At 39.8% G+C, this 14,936-nt stretch overlaps 1 protein-coding gene across 6 annotated transcripts; it reads left to right on the forward strand.

Annotated features, from left to right (window-relative positions):
* The first annotated feature begins 996 nt into the window (after positions 1-996).
* LOC103703300 (pentatricopeptide repeat-containing protein At3g18110, chloroplastic) lies at positions 997-14,936 on the forward strand. Of its 6 annotated transcripts, none has more exons than XM_039131529.1 (9): positions 997-4,659; positions 4,778-4,978; positions 6,391-6,481; positions 11,298-12,217; positions 12,803-12,917; positions 13,600-13,817; positions 13,894-14,008; positions 14,140-14,260; positions 14,429-14,936. In XM_039131529.1, exons 1-4 carry the CDS (start codon positions 1,097-1,099, stop codon positions 11,832-11,834), a joined length of 4,392 nt encoding a protein of 1,463 aa, XP_038987457.1. In that variant the 5' UTR covers positions 997-1,096; the 3' UTR covers positions 11,835-12,217; positions 12,803-12,917; positions 13,600-13,817; positions 13,894-14,008; positions 14,140-14,260; positions 14,429-14,936. The 6 variants fall into 6 exon arrangements, with proteins under 6 accessions (XP_038987457.1, XP_038987459.1, XP_038987458.1 ...); XM_039131531.1 differs by having other exon boundaries at positions 14,140-14,210; positions 14,423-14,936; XM_039131530.1 differs by having other exon boundaries at positions 14,140-14,210.

Raw genomic sequence — 14,936 nt, forward strand, 5'->3', positions numbered from 1 at the left:
AAAAAAAAAAAAAGGCATGGGCATGAAGATGAGGTGAAGAGAAAAATATGGTTATAAGCTTACAATCAGCTAACCTCAAGTAGCTCTAAAAGAGAAAAATATAGTAGACTACCAAATAAAAAAAAAGAAAAATATAGTCTTGCTACTTTTAAAGGGATTTTAAGAGATCCTGCATTTGTGGTAGTCGGTGGTCAGAATAATTTTTTAGATAATTCTAACAAAATAGTGGTAAAAGAAAAGGATAGTCTAGCTTCTTATAAATGATTGGACCTAAGGGACGATTAAAGTCTGCTACCTGCCTACCCAACTATTTCAAAGAGAATATGCAGTTTTTAACCAGAACATCATCGTATATAAACCCCACAACTCTAACTCATATCTAAGTACTCTTGATATTGTTTTTTTTTTCTTTTTTGCTTTTCTAAAGTATCACGATAATCCTCTCTTGCTTTAGGGTTATCGATCTAAGAAACTAGAGCTCAAGTTGAGTTCACCTAAAATTAAATTTGAATTACACTAATTCAGATTTAATTGAATCAAACTTGAATCTGGCTCATAGGTTCAAAATTGGTTGCAAACTAAGTTTGAAAACTCGATTAGTTTTAATTTGATAAGGCTTGAAAATAATATATGATATAATCTACATATATTACCATATAGAAGTTTTAATTGATTTTCTAAGTTAAATTGTTATGATAAAATATTCACAATATTTTATAATTAAATATCATTTATTTTATTAATTTAATTATTGAATCAGCTAACTATTAATTCAAGCTTGAATAGAGATTAATTCAAACCGGTAACCATCTCCAAATAAGTTTCACTCGATTCCAGATTTTCTGGCAAATCAATTAGACAATCAAAATTAAGCTTCCATTGGATTTGCCTATATAATATATATAAAAAATAATTTTAATATTTAAGTTTTAAAATAATTTTGAATAAAAGTTGACCAGAGTCCAGACTCTACTTTGCTAGATCTTTGTCCCAGCATCTTGAACGCAGCCACTACATCCATTCCCGCTACGCGTATACCCTCCTCGCACCTGAACTCCATCCTCCATTCCTTCCTTCCTCTCGACGCTTCTCTTTCATGCCGTTAATGGCGCTCGCGGGACCACCCCTCCCCCTCTCCGCCGCCAGCCCCTCCTCCCGCCTCCCCGCCCATCCCAACCTCCGGCGAACGGTCGCCGCCGCCACCGCCACCACCTCCACCTCGTCCACCACCGAAGACCATTCCAAGCCTCGTGAATTCCAGTATAGCAGAGCCGATCCCTCGGTGCGATGGCCCAACCTCAAGCTCGACCACTCGTTCCATACTCAATTCCCTTCCCCTTCTCCCCCCGTCCCGACCCCCAACCTCCCAAGCACAGATCCCCATTCCCCAAAAACCATGGAAGAAGAACCCCCCGAAACCCTAGGAGAAGAATCCACCGAAACCCTAGACAGAAAGCAGTTCCGGACCCGGTCCAAGAAGATGTCGAAGCTCGCCCTTCAGCGCGCTCGGGACTGGCGGCAGCGCGTCCAGCTCCTCACTGACCGGATCCTCGCACTTCCCCCCTCCGCCCTCGTCGCGGACGTCCTTGACCACCGCGGCGTCCAGATGACCCCCACTGACCTCGCCTTCGTCGTCAAGTGGGTCGGCCGCCATAGCTGGGCCCGCGCCCTCGAGGTGTTCGAGTGGCTCACCCTTCGTCGCCGCCACGCCCCCGGCCCCCGGCTCCTCGCCATCACCATCTCCGTCCTCGGCCGCGCCCATCAGGACGCCCTCGCCGAGGAGGTTTTCCACCTCTCCGACACCGGCGAGCCCTCCGTCCAGGTGTTCAATGCCATGATGGGCGTCTACGCCCGGACCGGGAGGTTCGCCGAGGTCCAGGAGCTGCTGAATACGATGCGCGACCGGGGGCTCGAGCCCGACCTCGTGAGCTTCAACACTCTCATCAATGCCAGGGCCAAGGCGGAATCTTTGCCCCCTGGCTCGGCCCTGGAGCTCCTCCAGGAGGTCCGGCGGTCCGGGCTCAGGCCTGACACCATTACCTACAACACCCTCATCAGCGCCTGCTCCCGTGGCGCCAAACTGGAGGAGGCGATGAGGGTTTTCGAGGACATGGAGGCTTCCCGTTGCCAGCCCGACCTCTGGACCTACAATGCCATGGTATCAGTGTACGGCCGGCGTGGGATGACCCGAGAGGTGGCGCGCCTATTCCGTGAATTGGGTGAGAAGGGCTTCTTGCCGGATGCAGTTACCTATAACTCTCTGCTGTTTGCTTATGCCAAGCAGGGGAATGTGGAAATGGTTGAGAGGGTTTGCAAGGAGTTGGTCGATGCAGGGTTTAAGAAGGATGAGATAACCTATAATATTATCATTCATATGTATGGGAAAAAGGGGAGGCTTGATTTAGCCCTCCAATTGTATGATGACATGAAGTCAAACGGTTGTGCTCCCGATGCTGTGACCTATACTGTGCTGATTGATTCGCTTGGAAAGGTTGATAGAATCACTGAAGCAGGGAAGGTGATGTCGGAGATGGTAGATGCTGGGGTGAGGCCCACTCTAAGGACTTTCAGCGCTCTTATTTGTGGGTATGCCAAGGCTGGGATGCGGGTCGAGGCAGAGCGGACATTTGATCATATGGTGCGGTCGGGCATCAAGCCAGATCGTCTAGCTTATTCAGTCATGTTGGATGTTTTTTTGAGGTCTAATGAGATTAGGAAGGCAATGGCGTCGTACCGGGCTATGATGCGTGATGGGTTTTGGCTGGACAATGGCCTGTATGAGGCCTTGCTTGGGGTTCTTGTACAAGCAAACAAGGATGAGGAAATTGAAGAAGTTATTAAGGACATGGAGGAGGTGTGTATGATGTGTCCACAAGTGATATTGGCACTTCTTGTCAAGGGTAAATGCTTTGTACATGGAGCTGAAGTGTTAAAGAGGGCTGTTTCGCAAGGCAAAGAGTTTGATCATGATATCTTGTTAGCTATTGTGGATGCCTATGTGGCATCGGAGAGGCAAACGGAAGCACTTGCTTTGCTTGAGTTTCTGAGGGAACATGCACCCAATGCCAATCATTTGATAACCGAGGCTTCCATAATGATGCTGTGTAAAAATCAGCAGATGGAAGCTGCTATTGAGGAGTATAACAACATGAGAATGCTAGGTTTTGGATCATTTGGCAGAAATTCTAGCCTGTTTGAATACTTGATCACATGCTGTGAAGAAGCTGGATTGCTCAGCGAAGCCTCTCAGTTGTTCTCTGATATGAAGTTTCTTGGCCTTGAACCTTCTCAGAAGATCTATGAGAGTATGGTTAATATATACTGTAAAATGAGATTCCCAGAGACAGCTTATCATTTGGTAGATCAGGCTGAAAAAGCTGGTATTTCATTCAGTGATCTTTCAACTTATATCATTCTGATTGAGACATTTGGAAAGCTAAAGCTCTGGCAGAAGGCTGAGAGCTTTGTCTGGAAACTCAGGCAGATTTCTGCTGTTGACAGGAAAATCTGGAATGCTCTTATATATGCATATGCTGAGAGTGGTCGCTATGAACAAGCAAGAGCAGTCTTTAATATGATGATGAAAAATGGTCCTTCACCATCTGTAGACTCTGTTAATGGTCTTATGCAAGCATTGATTGTTGATGGGAGGCTTGATGAGCTGTATGTTGTCGTTCAGGAGTTGCAAGATATGGATTTTAAGATAAGTAAAAGTACTGTTCTTACAATGCTCGATGCCTTTGTGAGAGCTGGAAACATCTTTGAGGTAAAGAAGATATATAATGGTATGAAGGCAGCTGGGTATTTGCCAACTCTGCATATGTACAGAAGCATGATTGGTTTGCTCTCCCGTGGAAAACGAGTCAGGGATGTTGAAATGATGGTTGCTGAGATGGAAGAGGCTGGATTTAAACCGGATCTTACCATCTTCAACTCACTCCTTAAGATGTACACAGCAATTGAGGATTTTAAGAAGACGTTAGAGACATATCAGAGTATTCAAGAAGCTGGCTTCAAAGCAGATGAGGTTACATATAATACCCTTATGGTGATGTATAGTAGAGATCGGAGACCTGAAGAAGGTTTTACTCTTTTGAATGAGATGAGAAAGCAGGGTTGCGAGCCCAAGCTAAATACTTACAAAAGCTTATTGGCTGCATGTGGTAAAGAACAGCTGTGGGAACAAGCTGAAGAACTTTTTGAAAGTATGCGGTCAAAGGGATATAGGTTGGATCGTTCCTTCTATCACATAATGATGAAGATATATAGGAATTCTGGTAACCATTCTAAAGCCGAACACTTGCTATCTTTAATGAAAAAGGATGGCATTGAGCCGACAATTGCTACAATGCACATGCTTATGGTTTCTTATGGCACTGCTGGGCAGCCTCAGGAGGCAGAAAATGTGCTTAATAACTTGAAAAGTTCTGGCCTGGATCTCAGTACATTGCCATACAGTTCTGTTATTGATGCCTATCTCAAAAATGGTGATTATAACTTGGGAATAATGAAGCTGTTGGAGATGAAGAGAGATGGCGTGGAACCGGACCATAGAATATGGACATGTTTTATTAGAGCTGCAAGTTTGTGTGAGAAAACCAATGAAGCAATGGTTCTCCTTAATTCACTAAGCGATACTGGGTTCGATCTTCCTATCCGGTAGGGTGGCCACCTTAGGAAGTTCTCCGAAAGAATGTGATTTTCTTCATCTGTTATTACTAAATTCAGCTCTCCTCTGATTGACATCAATAATCAACCATATGTTCTGCTTTTATAGGCTTCTGACTGAAAAAGCTGGGTCACTGGTCATGGAGGTTGACCATTTGCTCGAAGAACTAGGGCCCATGGAAGACAATGCTTCCTTTAACTTTGTCAATGCTTTGGAAGACCTCCTCTGGGCCTATGAACGTCGTGCCACTGCTTCGTGGATTTTCCAACTAGCAATCAAGAAAAGCATATATCGCCATGATGTGTTTCGGTATTTCATAATTTGTTATCTAAATTTTCACATAAATAATTTTTGTTTCAGTAATGATTTTTCAGTACATTCTTATGCGTTATTGTTTGTTTCATATGCCATTATTCTGTCAGGGTAGCATTAGGAAGTGAGATGACTGCTATGTTAGACTCTCATGCTACTTGAACATAAAGTCTTACAATAGTAACTGACTTGATTTTGGCTTATTGAAATAATATTTATTGCTTTCCAAATGACATCTTAATGGTAGAATGCTTGTCATAATAGTATATCTTTTCTATCTGGTGAACTTTGGCCCTCCATTATACTAAAAAAAATCTTTTAATGAAGTACTTTCTAGACAAAAAGAATGATAGGTTGTGATTTCAAAGTTTCAATATGTAAAAGTATATGACTTTGCAGTTTAACTTATCAGAATTTGTAATTTGTACTTTAGAAGTTTTGTAAAAAGACAACTTGTTCAGCAGAATTAAATTAATTGCTCAAAAAACAGAAAAAAAAATTATGTTCATATTTTGAAACCATCTAGATAGTCAAGACTAGAGGGGGAAAAAGGTTTCACTGGCACTTTTTGTCTTTTTTTATGTACTTGGTCAAATGGATGCATATTTTATTCATATCATGCCAGTATTTGGCATAGATAATCTTTTTGTTAGTCACTTTGAAATTAACCAGTGACGGCATGAACACAATATTTATAAATGTTGATGATTGGTATAACTGCTTTCTTCATTTGCAGGCAGTATTAGCTAATATTCATAGTGATGTTATATAAGATTATTTCTGCTACCCTCTAGTACTAGTTTGACTGGCTTGTTGTGCTTATTGCTCAAAATTGTGTTTCCTGTATTGCTGCTTTTCTAGATTAAAGATTTCTTATAGTTTCATGGTTGACATATTCCTTAAGTTTTATTGTTGTTATTATTGATGTTCATCTGTACTTCATTTGTACTTCATCTTTCTCTTGTTCTCATGTGTTCTTCTGTTTTAAAGCTCTTCTCCGATGATAACTGAAATATGTATACCATTTTAACCAAGAACAAGGACATTTTGACTAATGTAAAGATTTTAGGAAGGATGTGTAAAGCTAGCACTTGAAATAAATCACAGAGCTTATATGGTCAATTAAACATGCTGAAGAAGCATAAATAAGATGATGAACATGCTAGATGAATTAAAAAAGTTTCCTACTTGTGATAATCTAGGGTGATTCACATAATATATTGGTGGACTTATAATAAACTTGGACAAAACTTCTTGATTATAAGTGAGATTGTATAAGCTAGGCTACTGCTATCAATAATTTAAGGTGATCCAGCAGCTTCATTACATTATAGTCTAGATGATGTTGTATCCTACAGAGTGGTGTGTGTCTTCGTGCTAGTCATTTGATGGCCATATTGATGATATAGGGTTGCAGAAAAAGATTGGGGAGCTGATTTCCGAAAGTTGTCTGCTGGTGCTGCTCTTGTTGGACTTACGTTATGGCTTGACCACATGCAAGTAAGTATTTTCAAGCTTGATGGTAAGGTTTTGCATATTTTTTAGGCGTTCTTGCATGCAAACTCCATGTTTTCTTAGTCTTATTGTCTATTCATATTTATTACCTGATACCTCCATTTCTGGGGTGCATGAAAAATGCCATATCAATTAATCTTTTAAACCATGTTATATGTTTTAAACAAAATGTAAGACACTTTTGGTAAACTATGCTACCAAATGATAATCTCGCCTTCCTAGATTTCTTTTCTCCCTTTGGTCTTATTTTTCCTTGTTCCATTGCCACATCCTATACTTGCTCAATCCTATTTTTGCACATCTAACTATCAACTATGGATGTCTTTTTTGTTGGTGGTCATGATTTCTACTAACAATGGTAATTTTTTAAATGTCTTCTACTAACTACTTCATACGTACTTACATACATATCTGTAGAGAGAGATTGAAATCTGGTCGATCAAATTTGAAGTCGAATTTGGTTAGGTAAAATTGGAAGATTGGGATCCAACACCAATGATTCGAGTCGTTAAATATGATCTACTACCTCTAACTACCTACAGAGAAAGAATCATGTGAATTCAATATCCTTAGCCATCAAAAATGGGTGTTAAATCATAACTATCTATTTTTGACCGCTTGATGCATAATCTAGAGATCTTCAAATCATATGATTTTTTGTTTGTAAGCAGTTTAGTGGCGGTATGATATATTCAATAGCTCGAATCATCGTTCGCCAAACTAACCCGAACCGAGCAATTCGTCCCATACCAAACAAAACTAACATCAAATCGAGACAGTTCGATGGGTTGGTTCGGTTTAGAAACCCCCTCACCCTGCGTTCGATTGAACCTTCAAGAGGGTGCTTACTCTCGCTTCTTGCTCGCTTGCTTGTTGCTTGTGCTCTCGTTTCTCTTCGACATCGACCAATGCCGACTGACATGGAGGTAAGCCCCATCTCTCTCTTCCACTCTCCTCCTCTCTCTCCCTCTCTCTCTTCTTCCTCTCCTTCTCCCTCTTCCCCCTCTATATGCCCCCTACCCCCGCCTCGTGCCCTTGCTCTCTCCCCCTACCTCCATCCCTCCCTCTGTCTTTTCCTCTCCATGAGCCTCCCTCCTTCTCTCTCCTGCTCCCTCTCCCTCCCTCCCTCGCTCTCTTTTCCTCCCTCTCCTGCCTTGTCGCCCTCTCCATGAGCCTCCCTCCCTCTCCCCATCTCCCGCCTCTTAGTTCGGTATGCCCTTGCTTGATATAATGCTTATTGGCATCGTACTGAATCGGCCGCTACTTGATGCGAGCTCCGCTAGCGGTTTGGCAGACCTTGCCTCAAATCATCAATTCAGACCCCATCTTCCAATTACATCTATTGGTGAGTGATTATTTAAATGATACCTTTATATGTAAGTCTACTGTTGTAAATATTGATCAGGTCATATGCAAAAAATCCCATTATTCTACTTTAGCAACTCTTGTAGATGTACATGGGTTAAATAGTCATGTCTAACAACTTGGCTTGTGGAAAGACAAGGTATTATGGTGCTTCCTAAAATGAAATCTTTCTAAAAATATACTTTCTCGGAATAGTTAAATTCCTATATAATTTTTTGTTGGGAAATACCTCTACTTGTCTCAAGTCAGTCAATGTTTTCGTACTTTACTAACAATTTTGATTGTGGAAGGACAAGATATTAAGGCGCTTCCTAAAACTCGCAAAATTTTTTAAAAACACTCCCCTCAAAAGTCAAAATAATTAAATCCTATACGTAATCAAGTAATAACTTATAATTTTATGTTGAGAAATACTGTTAGTTTTCTTAAGACAAACAATGCTTTTTGTACTTTGCTACTCTTTTTCATTTTCGATACTGATCAATTAAGGTAACAAAAGCTCTATAGGAACTGCTGTTTAAACAGCCGAGGTTATGGTTGAGGTATCTAGTTAAAATAGGACTTGTGAAATTTGTGGATCTCCACAGATATGCTCATGCCTTGGACACCTTTGATACCAATCACCAACCTACAATATCTTTAATCACAAGTTGCAACCTTCACGCAATGTTTGTCCCTCTATAAAGCTAGAAAGAGCAGCAAAAGATGGCTCACAGTGTAAAACTATGAAGTAAGCTGCCCCAACCCTTTTGATGATCATTTTTAATCTGTAGCCTGCAATTAGTCCGATTACAAAATGGTCTTATCATGCAAGTGAATTCCAAAAGGATGTGACTTAAACTGAAACTAGACCAGTCCAATCACCAAGATGCCTAGCCTTTGAGTTATTCACCAACAGGTTATACTCGTCTAATTCAAGGCAATGAAGTGTACCTGCCCACTCCACCTGTCATTTCACATGAATGGGTTGTACTCACCAAACTCAAAGCGGTGGAGTGTGATTACTCACTTCAGATGCCACACAAGAAGCAAGACAAGATTGGGTGTGGTTTGGTGGATTTTCATGAGTAATATCCAACAGCTTAGGGTAGTAGGCATAGCAAATACCAAGTTGTGTCAAAAAGAAAAAATCATTTTGGGAACTGGTACAAGATCAGCCCATTAGCAATAAGAATTTCACATTTCAAGCAACATGTTGGGTTACAAATTGGGTTCAGCTCTTGTTTGAGACAATAGGCATCAAATCCCAAATCAAGCTGACATGGTTCTCATCCATGAATTTCATGGTCATAAGCATCGAATTGGATTATAAGTCTCAATAATGAGGTGAAGCTCAAATGGCTGCTTAAGCTTCAAGTAGACCAAGGTTCCTGCCATCGCCCAACAAGAGATCCAATGTCTCCATTTCAAGGTCAGAATATTTTCAGATTTCCAGCTTGTTCATGTGCAGGGGTAGGCTTATGAAACAAAGTGATCCAAATAAAATATGGTATTCTTCTCTTAAAATTTAATACAATTTTGACAGTGGTTAGCAGGATTTCCCCTTGGGGTAATCAAAATTAGGTGCTAGGTTTTCCTTAAGAGAACTGAAGATAATAAAAACTGTGCTCTCAAGATATTCACAGGACAGAACAAAACTTTTCTCGAAAGAGTAACAAGATGAAGAAGAAGGCAACAGAGTTTTATGGTGAAGCCAGCCATGGAGGTTATCTTACTCTTGGTTTCATCTTTTAGGATTTAGAAATTTCAGGTTAAAGAAAAAGGTTTCAGGGTTGGTGCTGGTTTTTGTTTTTCTTCTTCTCTCCATTCTGCATAGAAGGCAGGCAAATGGGTCCTTCTATATGGCCCTAAAGTAGTTTTCCATACCATCAAGCTTTGGTTACAAATGGCGTAGAAGCCAGACTGGTTTCTCGAACACTTGTCACAAGGTTGAGCTTCATTCAGCCAGGCCCACAAGATCAAAGACAGGCCTCAATTCTACCAGAACCATCCCCAACAGGGTCTGAACCAAACTGACCCAAAGCATGCTCAAACCAAACCTGAAGAGGACCTAACTTGCACCAGAACTGAACCCAAATTGCAGTCGGTTCCACAACAAGGAATAGCCTAAGTAGGTCCACACGGGATCAAGAAGAACAGACCTAAAATTTCCAGCAAAATCCCCATGGGGACAAGAACCCTAGGACCTCTTAAAAAACAAGCCTATACCAGTGGGGCACACAATTTTCTATGAATAACCATGCAACATACAACTGAAGAACACTTTATTTTCAAACATCACTGACTAAAATATTTTAGAAACCAGCATGTCTACCTTATCCCAACGGTGCATGTTAGTTGAAGAGGAAGTGTTTGAATGTAATGGTGATTTACTTGAAAAGAGAGTGGTTGGTGGTGCTTGTTAGCCCAATACACACCTAGTTTACAAACTGTACAGCATATTCAATTACAATACGCCATCTGCCTTTGTATCTCATGTGCAAGATATCAAGTGGTTTTATGCACAATATCAAACAACCTTATATGCAAGCATATTTTAACACTCCCTCAAACACATGGTGCAGTATGGGTCATAAGTTTGTTCATCAGATATTTAAAGTCATGATGCTAGGGTTGTCTTGAAGTGCACTAGTTACTTAATGGATAGCATATTGGGGAGTGACCTGCTGTGAAGTTAGAAGTAACTATATGGTGATTGATATTGATGTGTTCTGTGTAGTTTTTTTCCCCCCAAAGTACTCTAGACCACCATAACAACTTGATTTTTATGTATGATAGAGTACAGACACCAAAAGCAATGCCCTAAGGTTAGACACGAGGTAATAAAGTCAAGCTATCTTTAACACAAAACAGGTATTAATCAAAACTCGGTCTTGGACTTGGAAAGAGGTGCAATATCTTGCCTTTTCAATTCGAGGAGATAAGGGTGCCCCCAAGCAAGACACATGAGCTTGTAAAACATAAGTAGCATAGTCAGTGTGAGCAGACGAAATGTAAAAAGGGGAATGAGCATGCCTTGAAGGTTTAAAAAAATGTCTGAGAGTGATGCATTATAAATGGTGCTTGGAGGCCATAAATATAATCACCATACGCATAGCATACCCAACTTAATGCCAAGATATGATCAAATATACGGTCTACCAACTGGGTAATGATTATGAGTTGGTCCTGGAAGTGCTTACCATTAGTGGAATGAAATTTTGGATAAAGTTCCTTTGATGTATCGTGCACATATCGATAGACAATTTTATTGAAAGATGATAACACCAACATCTTTTCTGATAGGAAGATATTGGAATCTGTTGCAATCTGTTTCAAATAATTCCAACTGTTTTACTCATGTTCCATTACCAGGGGATATGCTTACATATATTTGCTTTCCTACATTCCTTGTTGCAGGATGTGGTATCTGACCATACTATTTATGTTGCAACAGGATGCTTCACTGCACGGGTCTCCTGAGTCACCTAAGTCTGTTGTTCTAATTACAGGGACTGCTGAATACAACATGGTTTCCTTGAACAACACCCTGAAAGCATACCTTTGGGAGATGGGCTCGCCATTTTTACCATGTAAAACTCGTAGTGGGGTCCTTGTGGCAAAAGCTCACTCCCTTAGGATGTGGTTGAAGGACTCTTCTTTCTGCATGGACCTTGAGTTGAAAGATGCATTATCTCTTCCTGAGTCAAATTCAATGAAACTCACTGAGGGATATTTCATGAGAGCTGGTCTTGTTCCAGCCTTTAAGGACATACACGAGCGACTGGGGGAAGTGAGACCTAAGAAGTTTGCCAGGTTGGCTTTATTGCCAGGAGAGAAAAGAGACAAAGTCATCAAAGCTGATATAGAAGGTAGGGAGGAAAAGCTGCACAAATTAAAGAAAAAGGGTGCTGTTAGAGCAAGGAAGCCAACAAGATTGCGCACAGGCAAATTTATGAGGCGGCAACATAAAACAGAAAAAACTTCAAATTAGTTGAACATGTTTTACAGACAAGTTTCCTAGCTAAAGGTCTCAGCTACCTGTGAGACTCAGCTCTGAAGCATTTGAGCTGATGATGACATGTTGGGCACTTTAGTGCCTCACAAGATTATGCTTGAATCACCGACCAACTGAAGCAAGAAAAAATTAACTAACAGATGGAAACTCATAACCATCATCTTAACCATCGAGCCTTATCCCAGCTATGTGGAATGGATCCTCATTCATGAAGAATTCTATTTCGGGCCACCTCCAATGTAAAATGTGGCACGATAGATATGTTTGACAAAAGCGACTATATGAGGGCCTTGGACTAATCATTTCATCAGATCGTCCCGACATTTTTCTTCGAGTTGTTGGAGCCGTCTTGACACATGGTAAGTAAACATTTTGTGTTCTATTAATCAGTAGCTTCTCTGGCTTCTGGATGTTTGGTTCCGATCTTGTTTATGATGGTGGGGAGATGACTGGGCCAGTGTACAGAACCGGAGGATCATATATATATATATATATATATATATATATATATATATATGTATGTATGTATGTATGTATGTGTGTGTGTGTATATATATATGTATGTATGTATGTATGTATCTATATATATATGTATGTATGTATGTATGTATCTATCTATATATATATATATATATATATATATATATATATATATATGTATGTATGTATGTATATATATATATGTATGTATGTATATATGTATGTATATATCTATATATATGTGACTTTTCCATGAGTTTTTGAAAATAAGTTGTTAAGCCATGCTACAAAATTTCATCCAAAATATTTTTATATAAGTTGGTGCTTTTATCTGTAGCAAATTGCACCACTAATTGGAGTAGCATATTTTTATCAACATGCTTTTGTCATCTAAGATCTTGGTTTATATTTTAACCGAAGAATATGCACCTGGAATTTAGTTGTTTTTGGTCTGTATTTTGCAGTGCTTCACTTCACAAGATGTGAAAATGCGTTAAAGTTGCAGGCATGCTCACTCTTGGCCATGGAAGCTGATTTTGCTGGCTAGTCTAGTTTTTGGTTGCATGAATGGATTTTTTGGTGAGCAGGATGACTTCCTGCTGCACATGTTTTCCCCCCCTTTTCTTTCATGCTTAAGCCTAATATGCCATTCTGATCATGTCTTATCCCCTAAATCTTGCATTTGGAATTATATGACTGTAAATATTGTAATAGAATAGTTCATATGTTGATAGAGCTGTTGCTATGCTAAAAAACCTGTATGATTTTAAATATGGATGCCTATAATCTATACCCTGTTCTATTCTTGTCACCTGAAGTATTGGTATGTGCCAGTTCCTCTTCTTTTCTGTTTACCTCTGAATGGATGCATGTCTTATCAGATAGCAGCTATCACTAGCACATTGAAATTACATGATTACACGCCTAGAGTTTATCTCATATATGTGAAAATACCATTTTTCATAGTTTAATGAAAGCAGGTTAAGCTGAAAGACTGAAAAGTTCATTATTCAAATGAAAAACATCGAGTTTATCAGGATATGCTTGAGGTTAAATTGGGCAGATAATGATTAGTCACTGATTCTTCTTCTTTCTTCCTTTTTTTTGTTTACAAAAAAAAAAAGAAGAAAGCCCCCTTTTTTTTTGGTGGGGGGGGGGGGTTAGAGTTGTTTATGTTTGGTTATTGTAGTTGTTTCTGGATCTCAAGTTCTTTTTTCAAAATGGAGTTACGTCCCCAGATTTGATGGGTATCTGTATGTAGATTCCAGCAGTTTTTGTGGTGATACAAGATTGCTGACCACGTGATAGAGATCACAGCAGGGTTTGGCAACTGTTTACGTCACTGTGATGATTGCTAGTTCTCAACATACTCAGCAGCTCAAGAAACAGCTTGAACTTAGAAATTTTCTGCACAGGATGCACATATCTGCTTAGAAAGAAAATGAAGCATCGCCTTGACTCAACAATTCGTCCTTTCTGGTAGTAATGGCTTTTCTGCTTTATATTTTGTTTGTATTCCAATATATGCTCTCAATACTTTTGCACGCTATTACAGAGCATCCCTTTGATCGTCTTCTAGACAAATGTTTGGAGAAAAGTGATTACATGTCAGAGGTCAGAGCTCATAGTTCAAAGTGGCTGTGTTGTTGATAGTCATGGAGGAAGATCTGGTAAGTCTCATCTGAACATATGTTTGGTTCCTACATACAGATAACTGTTTGATTCAGAATTCTGATTGGGACCAGATTTTAGTAATGGCTGATTGGGTCAGTCTTATCTGTCACATTGGGAACTAATGCAGGTACACCTGAAATCTATGCTAAACAAGTGGTTCCTGAACATCGACACCCAGAAGCCATCCACTGAATTCATGTAATTAGAACCATGCTCAGTGAAACAAGATAATCTCATCAATTACATGTGTTAGTAATACATTCAGTCTCCTCTGCTGCAAATTTAAGAACATATAATAATAGTACTGTTGTTTTTAGCCAGCTTTGTTTTTTCTCCCCCCAATCCTGAGCACTATTTTTCTTTTTTCCTTTTTCGGTGCACTGATTTTTCTTATATTTCTATTTTACAAGTTGCAGCTGTGTAGGTCTTCCTAGATCACCATAGCCGAAATGTGCTCTAGATGAGGTCTTCGCAAGGCAGCATGCTTTTACTTAAACCACACCCTCGAGCATGCCTTTCAGAGCTGAAGTACAATGCCTACCATTTGTCAAATGATAATGCTATTTTCGGTGGAAATGTTCACTCTCTGTGCATGCTTAAAGGTCGCCTTATTCTGCCTAGACCTTTGAGTACATGAAGCCATTCCTGAAGCTACTCAATATATTTTACAGAAGTTCTGAGGCTCCAGCCTAAAGAAGCTTTAACCAACGAGAGATGCTCTGTTTTCACCTGAGATATGTTTCTTAGATATTGGTTTGGATCTTATAAGTTGTTTCTATTTCGAATTAGTTAACTATCTAGATGCAGGTTTGGACTTGATGTCTCTTGAGAAATGAGCTGCCAAAGATGTGGACATATTATATACGCGTTTATCTACTATGGAGGCTGATTGCTTGAAGTGAAAGAAAACTGAATGTTAAAGAA

Source organism: Phoenix dactylifera, chromosome 11 (genome assembly GCF_009389715.1).
Source record: "Phoenix dactylifera cultivar Barhee BC4 chromosome 11, palm_55x_up_171113_PBpolish2nd_filt_p, whole genome shotgun sequence".
Taxonomy (NCBI): Eukaryota; Viridiplantae; Streptophyta; class Magnoliopsida; order Arecales; family Arecaceae; genus Phoenix; species Phoenix dactylifera.